The following is a 13,168-nucleotide window of genomic DNA, read 5'->3' as shown; positions in this document are numbered from 1 at the left end:
GTGTGGGCGAGTTTTTAAGGCCTGACTTCTCTAAGTGAGGTCCTAGGAGCAGCAGCAGCACCTGGGAGCTGGCTAGGGATGCACATTCCTGGGCCCCACCTGGATTCATTGAGTCAGAACTTGCACTTTAACAAGGTCCCTGGGGCAGTTCCATGTAGCTTAAAGCTCAAAAAGTGCCTGTGTACCAATGTTCATGGTGCCCTATTTACCCTAGCCAAGACATGGAAGCAACCTAGGTGTCCATCAATAGATGAATGAATAAAGAAGATGTGGTACATATATACAATGGAATATTATTCAGCCATGGAAAGAATGAAACAATGCCATTCGCAGCACCATGGATGGACCTAGAGGTTATCATATGAAATGAAATAAATCAGAAAGACAAACATTGTATGATACCACTTATAGGCAAAGTATAAAGGGAAAGATACACCCAACTGAATGCAGAGTTCCAAAGAATAGCAAGGAGAGAAAAAAAGCCTTCTTAAGTGAACAATGAAGAGAAACAGAGGAAAACAATAGAACTGGAAACACTGGAGATCTCTTCAAGAAATTATCGAGATATCAAGGGAACATTTCATGCAAAGATGGGCACAATAAAGGACAGAAATGGTATGAACCTAACAGAAGCAGAAGATACTAAGAAGAGGTGGCAAGAATACACAAAATTGTACAAAAAAAGGTCTTAATGACCTGGATAACCATGATGGTTTGATCACTCAATGAGAGCCAGACATCCTGGACTGTAAGTCAAGTGGGCCTTAGGAAGCATTGTTGTTGTTTACTCACCAAGTTGTGTCCGATTCTTTGCAACCCCATGGACTGCAGCATGCCAGGCTTCCCTGTCTCCCACCAACTCCCAGACTTTGCCCAAGTTCATGTCCACTGCATTGGTGATGCCATCCAAACATCTAATCCCCTGCCGCCCTCTTCTCCTTCTGCCTTCAATCTTTCCCAACATCGAGATCTTTTCCAGTGAGTCAGCTCTTCACATCAGGTGGCCAAAGTATTAGAGCTTCTACTTCAGCATCAATCCTTCCAGTGAATATTCAAAGTTGATTTCCTTTAGGATTCACTGGTCTGACCTCCTTGCTGCCCAAGGGATTCTCAACAGTCTTCTCCAACACCACAGTTCAAAAGCGACAATTCTTCAGCATTCTGACTTCTTTATGGTCCAGTTCTCACAACCATCAGTTCAGTTCAGTTCAGTTGCTCACTCGTGTCTGATTCTTTGTGACCCCATGGACCACAGCACGCCAGGCTTCCCTGTCCATCGCCAATTCCCGGAGCTTACTCAAATTCATGTCCATTGAGTTGGTGATGCCATCCAACCATCTCATCCTCTGTCATCTTCTTCTCTTCCTGCCTTCAATCTTTTCCAGCATCAGGGTCTTTTCCAATGAATCAGTCCTTCGCATCAGGTGGCCAAAGTATTGGAGTTTCAGCTTCAGCATCAGTCCTTCCAATGAATATTCAGGACTGATCTCCTTTAGGATGGACTGGTTGGATCTCCTTGCAGTTCAAGGGATTCTCGAGACTCTTCTCCAACACCACAGTTCAAAAGCATCAGTTCTTCAGTGCTCAGCTTTCTTTATGGTTCAACTCTCACATCCATATATGACTACTGGGAAAGCCATAGTTTTGACTAGATGGACCTTTGTTGGCAAAATAATGTCTCTGCTTTTTAATATGCTGTCTAGGTTGGTCATAGCTTTTCTTCCAAGGAGCAAGCATCTTTTAATTTCATGGCTGCACTCACCATCTGCTGTGATTTTGGAGCCCAAGAAAATAAAGTCTGTCACTGTTTCCCCATCTGTTTGCCATAAAGTAATGGGACCGGATGCCATGATCTTAATTTCCTGAATGTTGAGTTTCAAGCCAACTTTTTCACTCTCCTCTTTCACTTTCATGAAAAGGCTTTTTAGTTCTTCTTCACTTTCTGCCAAAAGGGTGGTATCATCTGAATATCTGAAGTTATTGCTATTTCTCCCAGCAATCTTGATTCCAGCTTGTGCTTCATCCAGCTCGGCATTTCACATGATGTACTCTGCATATAAGTTAAATAAGCAGGGTGACAAAACTTGACATACTCCTTTCCCCGATTTGGAACCAGTCTGTTGTTCCATGTACAGTTCTAACTGTTGCCTCTTGATCTGTATACAGGTTTCTCAGGAGGCAGGTCAGGTGGCCTGGTATTCCCATCTCTTTAAGAGTTTTCCAGTTTTTTATGATCCCCTTCATGGATCACTGCCTTGTTGTGGCGAAGGGGCTTGTGTAACTTAATGAAGCAATAAGCCATGCTGTGCAGGGCCACCCAAGATGGACGGATCATAGTGGACAGTTCTGACAAAACATGATCCATCTACTGGAGGAGGGAATGGCAAACCACCCCAGTATACCTGCAATGAGAACACCATGAACTGTATAAATAGGAAGGATTAGTACAAACAAAGCTAGTGGAGGTGATGGAATTCCAGGTGAGCTACTTCAAATCCTAACAGATGAAGCTGTGAAAGTGCTGCACTCAATATGCCAGAAAATTTGGAAAACTCGGTAGGGGCCACAGGACTAGAAAAGGTCAGTTTTCATTCTAATCCCAAAGAAGGGCAATGCCAAAGAACGTTCAAACTACTGCACAGTTGCGCTCATCTCACACGCTAGCAAGATAATGCTCAAAATCCTTTAAGCTAGGCTTCAACAGTACACAAATCAAGAACTTCAAGATGTACAAGCTAGATTTAGAAAAAGCAGAGGAATGAGAGATCAAACTGCCAACATCTATTGGATCATAAAAAAACCAAGAGAATTCCAAAAACATCTGCTTCATTGACTATGTTAAAGCCTTTGACCATATGAGTCACAACAAGCTGTGGAAAATTCTTAAAGAGATGGGAATACCAGACCACCTTACCTGCCTCCTGAAAAACCTGTAAGTAGGGCAAGAAGCAACAGTTAGAACTGGACATGGAACAATGGACTGGTCCAAAATTGGAAAAGCAGTACGTCAAGGTTGTATGTAGTTACCTTGCTTATTTAACTTATATGCAGAGCGAACATCATGTGAGATGCCAGACTGGATGAAGCACAAGCTGGAATCAAATTGCCAGGAGAAATATCAACAACCTCAGATATGCAGATGGTATCACCCTAATGGCAGAAAGTGAAGAGGAACTAAAGAGTCTCTTGATGAAGGTGAAAGAGGAGAGTGTAAAACTTGGCTTAAAATTCAACAGTTAAAAAACTAAGATCATGGCATCCAGTCCCATCACTTCATGGCAAATAGATGGGGAAAAAATGGAAACACTGGCAGGTTTTATTTTCTTGGGCTCCAAAGTCACAGCAGATGGTGACTGCAACCATGAAATTAGAAGATACTTGTCCTTGGAAGAAAAACTATGACAAACCCAAACAGTGTATTAAAAAGCAAAGACATCATTTTGCAGACAAAGGTCCATATAGTCAAAGCCATGGTTTTTTACAGTAGTCATGTATGGATGTGAGAGTTGGATCATAAAGGAGGCTGAGCACTGAAGAATCGATGCTTTCAATTTTTGGTGCTGGAGAAGACATCTGAGAGTCCCTTGGACAGCAAGGATATCAAACCAGTCCATCCTAAAGGAAATCAACCCTGAATATTCATTGGAAGGACTGATGCTGAAGCTGAAACTCCAATACTTTGGCCACTTGATACAAAGAGCAGATTCATTGGGAAAGAACCTGATTCTGGGAAAGATTGAGGACAGGAGGAGAAGGGAGTGACAGAGAATGAGACTGTTGGATGGCATCACTGACTCAACAGACATGAGTTTGAGCAAACTCCAGGAGATGGTGGACAGGAGATGGTGAAGCCTAGTATGCTGCAGTCCATGGGTTAGCAAAGAGCAGGACACAACTGAGCAACTGAACAACAACAACACAGGTGCAAGGGTGAATGGAGACTGAAGGCTCCTGGAAAGGGAAGAACAGAGAAACCAATTTTTTGGCCGCACTGGGTCCTCATCGCTGTGTGTAGGTTTCTCATTGTGGTGACATCTCTTGTTTCGGAGCATGAGCTCTACACTTGGAGGCTCAGGAGTTGTGGCTCATGGGCTCAGTTGCTCTTAGTTGCATGTGGAATCTTTTCAGACCGGGGGTTTAACCCTTGTCCCCTTCATTGGCAGGTGGATTCTTTACTACTGGAGCACCAGGGAAATCCCATAGCAACTGATTTGTCATGAAAACCACTCGGAATTGAGACCCACTGCTGACTTCATGCAAGCAGCAGTTCACTCAGTTCCCCTGGAGCCTGTTTTTGGCCTACCTGCTGAAGGTCTTGGCACTCAAATCCTTCAGGAAGGCTATGGTGCCCTGTCCTCTGGCATTGAAGGACACCGTGCAGACAGGACAGGGGATCTCCAAAGCCTGCTGAAGGAGAAGCTCCTTGGATTCCTCAGGAATGTCTCCCACCACAAAGTAGTAAATGGATTCAATCTGCAAAACAGTGGTGCCATTGGTTTATTTCCCTGACACACCCTAGCCTTGAATCAGACTCATGGCTCATATAATCTCTATAAAACTGTCTCTTTAAAAAAATAAATGGGCAGAAAGAAGAGCAGCACTCCTCAACATTTCTTGAGGATGTGTGGGGGCCAAAGTCAAGAAGTGAGATATTCAAGGCCTGGTGCCAAGAAGTCTCAGGCTTTACATGGGAAGGATATGACTGGCAGATTTGGAGAAAAGCTTCCTCTGAGCCCACAGATACGTTATGAGGTCAGGAGTGGCTATTTTCAAGTCCAGGAATGAAGGAAGTGTTGGCATAGCCACTGGGAGCAGGAAGCTTATTAGCAATTCCCCATGTTGGTGCCAGAATTCTACAGTGCAAACTCAGGCATCCTCAGTCTGAGGCTGTGTGTGGGGAGGAGGGCATATTCCCAGCTGGTTCATCCTCTGGTCTCACCTCAGGGGACAGACACACCTGGGGAGGTGAGGCCAGTCAGGGGGCACAGCAGGCCAGAAGTCAGGAGAAAGACACACACACACACACACACACCCAAGCTTAAACCAGGGATCTGGGAGATGCATACCTCACCCAGAAAGGAGACAATGACAAAGTGGTCCCTGCTTAACATACATTCATGCATTGGAGAAGGAAATGGCAACCCACTCCAGTGATCTTGCCTGGAGAACCCCAGGGACAGAGGAGCCTGGTGGGCTGCCGTCTATAGGGTCACACAGAGTCGGACACGACTGAAGCGACTTAGCAGCAGCTTAACTTAAAGACATCAACTCCATCCACAGGGCCGCAAGCAGTGGTCCCGCCCCACCCTTAACCACACTGCTCTAAGGGTCTCCTCTGCCACTACTGAGTTCCGTAACCTTGGAAAAGTGGTGTAAGTTCAGTTTCTTCACTGTGAAAAGGAGCTTATGCAATTGGCTTCATGATAGAGCTTAAACATGATGACTTACACTTATGCATGTATATAAATCTCAGGAAGTAAAAACCACAGGGAGAGCCAGAAACGCACATCATCTAAACCTAACCCCACCAAACACCCTAAGTGATTCTCTACCTATAACCCGGCCAGAACCTCCAGCAAATGTGTTCTGTTGTAAGGGATAAACAGATGTCACCAGCCCTTCAGGATTCAGGAGCCTCTAATTACACATCCCCCATCCCGGGTTAGCTGAAGGTATATAGTCAGTTACCTCACCTCAACTTCAAAGCTGGGACTTAAGCCTACCTGGCCCAGAGGCAGGTGGGCAGAGGGTCAGCTCCCAGCTGCTTAGGATGTCCAGTCAGTGACAGCAAAGTGGGGACAGTCTGTGCCCAAGGAGGCAGGTGGCAGGGGGTCCATGCTGGGAGTCAGGTGATGGCCAGAGTGGGAGCTGAGCCCTGTCTACTGCAACCACACTCCTCCTCGAACTGGGCACAAAAAGTCCATCTGACCCCTCACTCTCTCAGGCCCTTCACCACAAAGTCCCTGACTTTTAAAAGTACCTTGTGGGAGGTAAAGACGGATGAATGTTGTCTATTTCTCCCAGTTAGTCACCTGAAAAGAACTAAAAACACTGACAGGAGGAAGAAAGCGTTCTTCAGATTCCTAATTAGACACTAATACTGTTCTTCCAGAAAGTGCATTCCCTGGCATTCTCTTCGTGGTGTTAGAAGTTACTTTACATTGTTGTTGTTCAGTCCCTCAGTCATGTCCATCTCTTTGCAACTCCATGGACTGTAGCACCCCAGGCTTACATAGGACATCTTAAATAGGTTCCTGAGCCACAGTTACTGGTTTTCTAGCTGTGTTGGTGCCCAAGTTTAGCATGAGGACAGCTTCATCCTCTCCTGGGATCTACAATCACACAAAGCTCGAGACAGGGAATCAGACACAGGGAGTATATTCTAGGGTTTGGTACATCAACAGGAAAGTGAGTGAGGACAAATATCTCTCATTGTTCTGTTGACAGCTTCTGACACCCTGTATCTCTGCCTCAATCAGTGCAAACATAGCTTCTTTGCTCTGGCAATAACCCAGGAACCTGAAATTCTCACAGAGAGATTTTTTTCCCTCAAGATTTCATCAAACTAGAAATTGCTATAGCCAGCAGTGAGTCAGGATTTGCTTTCGTTCATTAATCAAGGCTATGGGGTTATTTACTATTCACTAAGGTTCTTACTCAGCTTCTTAGTTGCCTGTGTTTTTGGTCAACTCTCAGTTATCCGTGCTCCAGAGTTCTGGGGACATGTTTTCCCAGAGACTACTATCTGCACACTGCCTTTCTTTCTTTTTATAAAAGAAAATCTTTACTTATTTATCTGGCTGCACTGGGTCTTTGCTGTGGCATGCAGGATCTTTAGTTGCAGCATGTAGGGTCTAGTTCCCTGACCAGGGATCAAACCTGTACCTCCTGCACTGGAAGTATGGAGTCTTAACAACTGGACCGCCAGGGAAGTTTTTAATAGATTTGTTTTTTTAAGTCTTATCCTATTTATAGGGTGGTGTTGTTGCTGTTTCTTTGACACACCACTTGGCATGCAGTATCTTCCCCCATCAGGGACTGAACCCGTGTCCCCTGCAGTGGAAGCTCAGAGTCTTAACCACTGGACTGCCAGGGAAGTCACCACACATGCTTTTCTTCACTCATCTTAAGACACAGAGCATGGCATTTTTATATGTAAGGCAGTTACTAACATTCTCCTCGGGACCACAGCCAGATACAAGTTCTGAGTGGAGAACACCAGTCTGAATACGTTCCGCATCTTTCACATCCCATAGTCTCTGCTCAAGTTTTCATGTGGCATTTGGTGGCCAATGCCTGGAAACTTCTTTCTTGGTACTTTCTCTTCCACAGAACTTCCCTGGAACTCACTATATTGTTATACATTTCCTGGGCTAGGGGAAAACCCCAGAGAAAGGAGGCATACAAACCAGAGGAACATAAAATAGAAAGGCAAGATCACCAGGAAATCTTGCTGTCAGGTCAGGTTGCCAGAGCCAGCTATGACCAGGGTAGCCAGGGGAACAAAGAAAGAGAACACCCATGTGCACATGCACACACACACACATCCGAAGCCTGTGAAATAGTCCATTTCTTGAATGCTTATTATAGTGTCCAGACATTTGAAATTTTACAGATGTTAAAACAAACTTGAAAGGCCAAAGAACAACGTAGCTTGTATTTCATTCTTCTTTAATGGAAAACATTTGTTCCTCTGGCTTTATAAAGATAAACAGTATGTTTCCAATTTCAAACCATCAACCCTCAGTATCAATAAACAGTCTGGTGACCACTGAGGGCTCTCCTTTCAAGGTGCCTCACCCAAGAAACGACTTCTTAATACAACGGAGTAAAGCTTGAAATCTACAGAATCCCCAGGCTTCCAGGGTAGAAGCAGAAATTAATTATGAATATTAATTAATATGGATCAGTTAGTAAGGATTATGCATCTGTATCCCAAGACAAAGCAGAAAGTTGAGGCTGCCCTAAGGACCTCACCTGCTCAGAGTACTTCCTCTCTAGCCTGTCACTGTCCTTAATAGTCACTCACAGAAACACACATCCTAATGGCTAAAAAAGACAAAACACCACCATTTAATCACATCTTCCAGGTAAAGCTTTATTTCCCAAAGGTCCCTATCAAAAAATATATGATCTGAAAACAGATGATGCACCAGCAGGGATACACTTCACCTTGGAAAGCACCTGATGGACCCATTTGTGAAGAAGAGGAACTGGGAAAGACTCAAAGCATGGATGTTGGGGAAACCCTATTTCCTCATCCTTGGGGTTCTATGAGGAGTCTTATAGCTTCTCCTCTCACAAGAAAGAAAAGTGTTAGCCACTTACTCATGTCCAACCTTTTGCAACCCTATGGACTGTAGCCTGCTGGCTCCTCTGTCCATGAGATTCTCCAAGCCAGAACACTGGAGTGGGTTGCCATTCCCTTTTCCAGGGTATCTTCCTGACCCAGGGATCAAACTTGGATCTCCTGCATTGCAGGTAGAGTCTTTACCATCTGAGCCGCCAGGGAAGAGCCTATAAGAGACAGGTTTATCTAATTGTCAGGTGAGCAAAAGTGGAATTGAAGCATTGCTGCTGATGCTGCTAAGTCGCTTCAGTCGCGTCTGACTCTGCGCGACCCCATAGACGGCAGCCCACCAGGCTCCCCCGTCCCTGGGATTCTCCAGGCAAGAACACTGGAGTGGCTTGCCATTTCCTTCTCCAAATTGAAGCATTAGAGATACACAATCAGGGCCTCACTGCCTTCCTTTCTTGATGCTCAGAGGCTGTGAGCAGCACATGGTTCTCCCCGCAGCAGTTAAAGGAGGGTGTGCCCTGTGGCCCCCATCCCCTCCTCGCAGGGGGAGCCCAGCCAGGCTCGGGGAGCAGAGTCTGATTTGATTGATCCACCTCTGCACCACCAGATATGCTCTTTTGATCCCCATGTGGGGCCTGTCATCTATTTCTCAATTGGATCCAGATTCCGAGGCGAACAGGATTAAGACTTCTGGGGCTCCTGGATGCCAGGAGGCAGTGTCTGTGTGATGCAACTGGAAGGGCTCCGGCTCAGCTGAGAGGCAGTGTGAGGACACTGAGTGTGAAGGAATAAGCTCAAAGCCACTTTTGTGACCTGGGACCAGACACAGATGCTCACTCACCACTTCATCCTTCCCCGCCTCCAGCAGAGCCTCCAGGCGGCTGGTGTGGCTCGAAGCCAGCTCAAAAGGCAACTTCGCTACCCAGCTGATGGCGGCGGCTATGGATCGTGCTGTCACAGGAACAGCGTTTTCCTGCCATTTCACAGGCTCTTGAGAAACCCTGAAAGGAATCACATGGGGCTGTCACCAGGCAGTGGTCAACGTAGCTGTCAGCCCTCAGTCTCAGAGCTACAAGCAACAAGACACCCAACGTCACTAGAGAGAAAGAAAATGTAGCTCCCAGACCTCTGAAAGTTACTGAGAAAACAGGTGACTTTCCATAAGCTGTACTGATTGGGAAAAACAACATTTATAGGAGAAGGGCTTCCCTGATAGCTCATTTGGTAAAGAATCCGCCTGCAATGAGAGACCCCAGTTCAATTTCTGGGTCAGGAAGATCTGCTGGAGAAGGGATAGGCTACCCACTCCAGTATTCTTGGGCTTCCCTTGTAGCTCAGCTGGTAAATAATCCAACTGCAATGCGGGAGACCTGGGTTCGATCTCTGGGTTGGGAAGATCCCCTGGGGAAGGGGAAGGCTACCCACTACACTATTCTGGCCTGGGTCGCAGAGTTGGACACGACTGAGCAACTTTCACTTTCACTTTTCACTTTTGAGAATTAAAAAATCTCAAAAATTTGAATATTACCAAGTGCATTAAAATTATTGAGGCAAGTGCACAGGGAACTATATTCAATATATTGTAATAATCTACAATGGAAAAGAACCTAAAAAAGAATAGGTATAAATTTTTATAACTGAATTACTTTGCTGTACTCCTGAAATTAACATAGCACTGTAAATCTTACTTTGCTGTACTCCTGAAATTAAAATAACACTGTAAATCAACTATATTTCAATAAAAATTTTAATGTCAAAAACTTATTGAGGAAAGTTACTTTCATAAATAGGCAGGTTTAGTTGCAACTGTCTTTTATGAGTATTAAGTTTATAAGCATTAAGATTTGCAAATCAGCAACAATTTTGTTGCTCCACAACTTTATTTCTAATTCTTTTATTACATTGTTTTCATTGTTCTGAAAGATTCCTATCAGTTACCCTTTTTAGGATCAAAAACAGTATTGCTTTGAATTCATCAGAGTGTAAGTTTTTAAATTCTTGGAACTTTTGATTAAATCATTTAATTTGGGACTGGAAATGTGATGGAAATCCACCCCTGCCCAAAAAACAACAGCTACTTGAGTTCATCTCTGTGTTTATAATTAAATAATTAAATGAATTATATGAATCATATATTAATTTGTAATAGGAAGAATTATATGAATCCCGGACTAAATTAATCGGCCTGATTTGCCCTCCTGGCCTATACCTCCAGAGGCCTAGGTTGCCTCAGCTCTGTGTCACCTCTGTGTGGCCTCTGCATAGAGGATCTGGCTTGGTGGCATATATGCTATAGCACATATTTCCAAGAAAGCTGAAGCACTATAGACTTAATCACTTAATTCCTTCGATAATATATCTGTGATAGAAATAGGAACCTAGGATAGAACAAACACAATCAGGCAGTATCTTCAATGTCATCTGTTTTAGCTGAAAATATTACTTAGAAAAGGAAGATTCAGATAGATGGCCTTCTCATCCAGGTATCTTTTGTCAAGGAGATAGAGCAACTGTTCCACAGGAGAAATCAGCACTGAAGTCCAAATTCTCTTGAATCCAAGAATCTGTAAATAATCGATTGTGAAGACTCTGAAATAAGGGAACTTTTATAAAGCCAGCCACCTGTTGTTCTGATTAAAAGAGAGATCAGCTTACAGAGGAAATCAAGTTGAGCTGCAAACTCAGTCTGAAAAACTGAAAATTTGTGATGCTGAAATTCATTATCAAACCTAAAGTCTAAAATGTGTGAAGGAATTTTATGGCCTTAAATATATATTCAATATAATAAATATTCTTATATTTTGACCTTGACATACACTGAAGAGAAGGCTGTTTTAAAATCTCTTCTAATGCCCTGCACAAAATAGATAAAAGTTTTTAATACTGATTCATTGTGGGTTTTTGCTGGAATGATAAAGTCTAAGAAATTACAAGATTATAGCTCTTCCCTATCCACAGAGCTAACTGTGTTAGTGATGCTACTTAACTCCAGATACATGAAAATTACTCATGAAGTTTCAGGGAAATACTCCTTTCCTATGGGAACTCACCATATGACATTGAACTTGGCTATGTGAGCCACTTGCTCCTGGAGGACCATGGTTAGAGCATCTCGGCACAGACTAAGCTCCTCCTCCAGCATGCCACCAAAATCCAGCACTATGGTGATGCACTGCTCCAAGATGACGCCAAAGACCTGCCGGCTGTTGCTGGTGAGCCAGTCCATCCGCTGCTTGTAGCTCTCCACAGCTTGTGTTAAATGTTCCATATACTGAGAGATTAGCTCTGATTTGGCTGTCAGCTTAATGAGAATAAAAGTAACAAAATAAAATAAATAGAAGCATACCAAAACAAGTTATTTTTAAAAAATCATTTACTGGAGTATAGTTTTCTTTTTTTACAATGTTTTGTTGGTTTCAGGTGTATAGCAAAGTGAATAAGTTTTATATATATAAATATATATATATCTCCACTCTTTTTTTTAAAGATTGTTTTCTCATACAGGCCACTACAGAGTACTGAGTAGAGTTCCCTTTGCTATACAGCAACAGTTTTCTGTTTTACATATGGTAGTGTGTATATGTCAGTCCCAATCTCCTGATTTATTCTCTCCATCTCCTAGTAACCATAAGTTTGTTTTCTACATCTGTGACTCTACTTTCATTTTGTAAATACATACATTTGTATCTTTTTTTTTAATTCCACTTTAGGCAATATCATATTTTTTGTGTGTCCGACTTAATGTCACTCAGTATGACAATATTTAGGTCCACCCATGTTGCTGTAAATGGCATTGTTTTGTTATTACCTGAGTCCAAACAAGTCATTTGAACCCCAGTGCAGCCAGGAACAATAGGGCCCACTGAGTTATGACTTTGCCATCAAGAACTGTATATTAATAACAATTTCATAGATGATCCTCCAAACCCCATACATTCCAGGAAGAAGTCTTCCAATCTTACATAAAAAAAACCCTTGGATAATTTCCCACAGAAGGAAACATGATGATGAGATCTATACAAAAATATAGCATTCTTTAAAAAAAAAAAAAAAAACTGTTTCCAGATTGTGTTTAACCTTTCCAGTTACAGAATTATTTTTAATTCTGAAAATGCTCAGGGATACTCTGAAGAAACTAGGTAAAAGAAAATAGAGATCAGCAAAGGCAGATTGGAAAAAAAATTCCTAAAGAAACCAGATAAAGATGAACAAACAAAACATAAAGTTAGTAGAAAGAAGGAAATTACAAAGGTCAGAGCAGAAATAAATGAAATAGAGACTAAAGAAACAATGGAAAATATCAATGAAACTAAGAGCTGGTTCTTTGAAAAGATAAACAAAACTGACAAACCTTGAGCCAGACTCATAGAGAAAAAAGAGAGAGTGCCCAAATCAATGAAATCAGTAATGAAAAAGACAGAAATACAAAGGATCATGAGAGATTGCTATGAACAACTATATACCAATAAAATGAACAACATAAAAGAAAAGCACAAATCTTCCAGATGGAGCCAGGAAGAAATAGAAAACATGAACAGGCCAATTATCACAGCAAAACTGAATAAGTAAAAAAAAAACTCCCCTGAAACAAAAGTCTAGAACCAGATGGTTTCACAGGTGAAAATTTTACCAAATATTTAGAGAAGAATTAACACCTATCCTTCTCAAACTATTTCCCAAAAAAATTGCAAAGTCAGGAACACTTCCAAATTCATTCCACCAGGTCAGTATCACCCTGATATCAAAACCACAAAAAATAAAATTACAGGCCTGTCACTGATGGACATAGATGCAAAAATCTTCAACAAAATATTGGCAAACCAAATTAAAAAATACATTAGAAGGATCACACATGATAATCAAGTGGGA

General features: G+C 42.6%; 1 protein-coding gene across 5 annotated transcripts in view; it reads right to left on the bottom strand.

The window, feature by feature from the left end:
* VWA3B (von Willebrand factor A domain containing 3B) overlaps positions 1-13,168 on the bottom strand; it is a 169,272-nt gene that overhangs the window by 140,243 nt on the left and 15,861 nt on the right. For 4 of the 5 annotated variants that reach the window (XM_025260668.3, XM_025260670.3, XM_025260669.3 and 1 more), the window contains exons 4-6: positions 11,350-11,600; positions 9,141-9,300; positions 4,304-4,473 (exon numbers count right to left, since the gene is read on the bottom strand). In XM_025260668.3, coding sequence (XP_025116453.3) covers positions 4,304-4,473; positions 9,141-9,300; positions 11,350-11,600 — 581 coding nt within the window. Of the gene's footprint in view, positions 1-4,303; positions 4,474-9,140; positions 9,301-11,349; positions 11,601-13,168 lie in introns of those variants that run through there. The other variant, XM_025260678.3, reaches the window with a different exon arrangement.

The sequence above is a fragment of the Bubalus bubalis genome, chromosome 12 (assembly GCF_019923935.1).
Source record: "Bubalus bubalis isolate 160015118507 breed Murrah chromosome 12, NDDB_SH_1, whole genome shotgun sequence".
NCBI lineage: Eukaryota > Metazoa > Chordata > Mammalia > Artiodactyla > Bovidae > Bubalus > Bubalus bubalis.
Note: the sequence above shows the minus strand (reverse complement) of the source record. Positions and strands in the feature narration are given on the sequence as shown.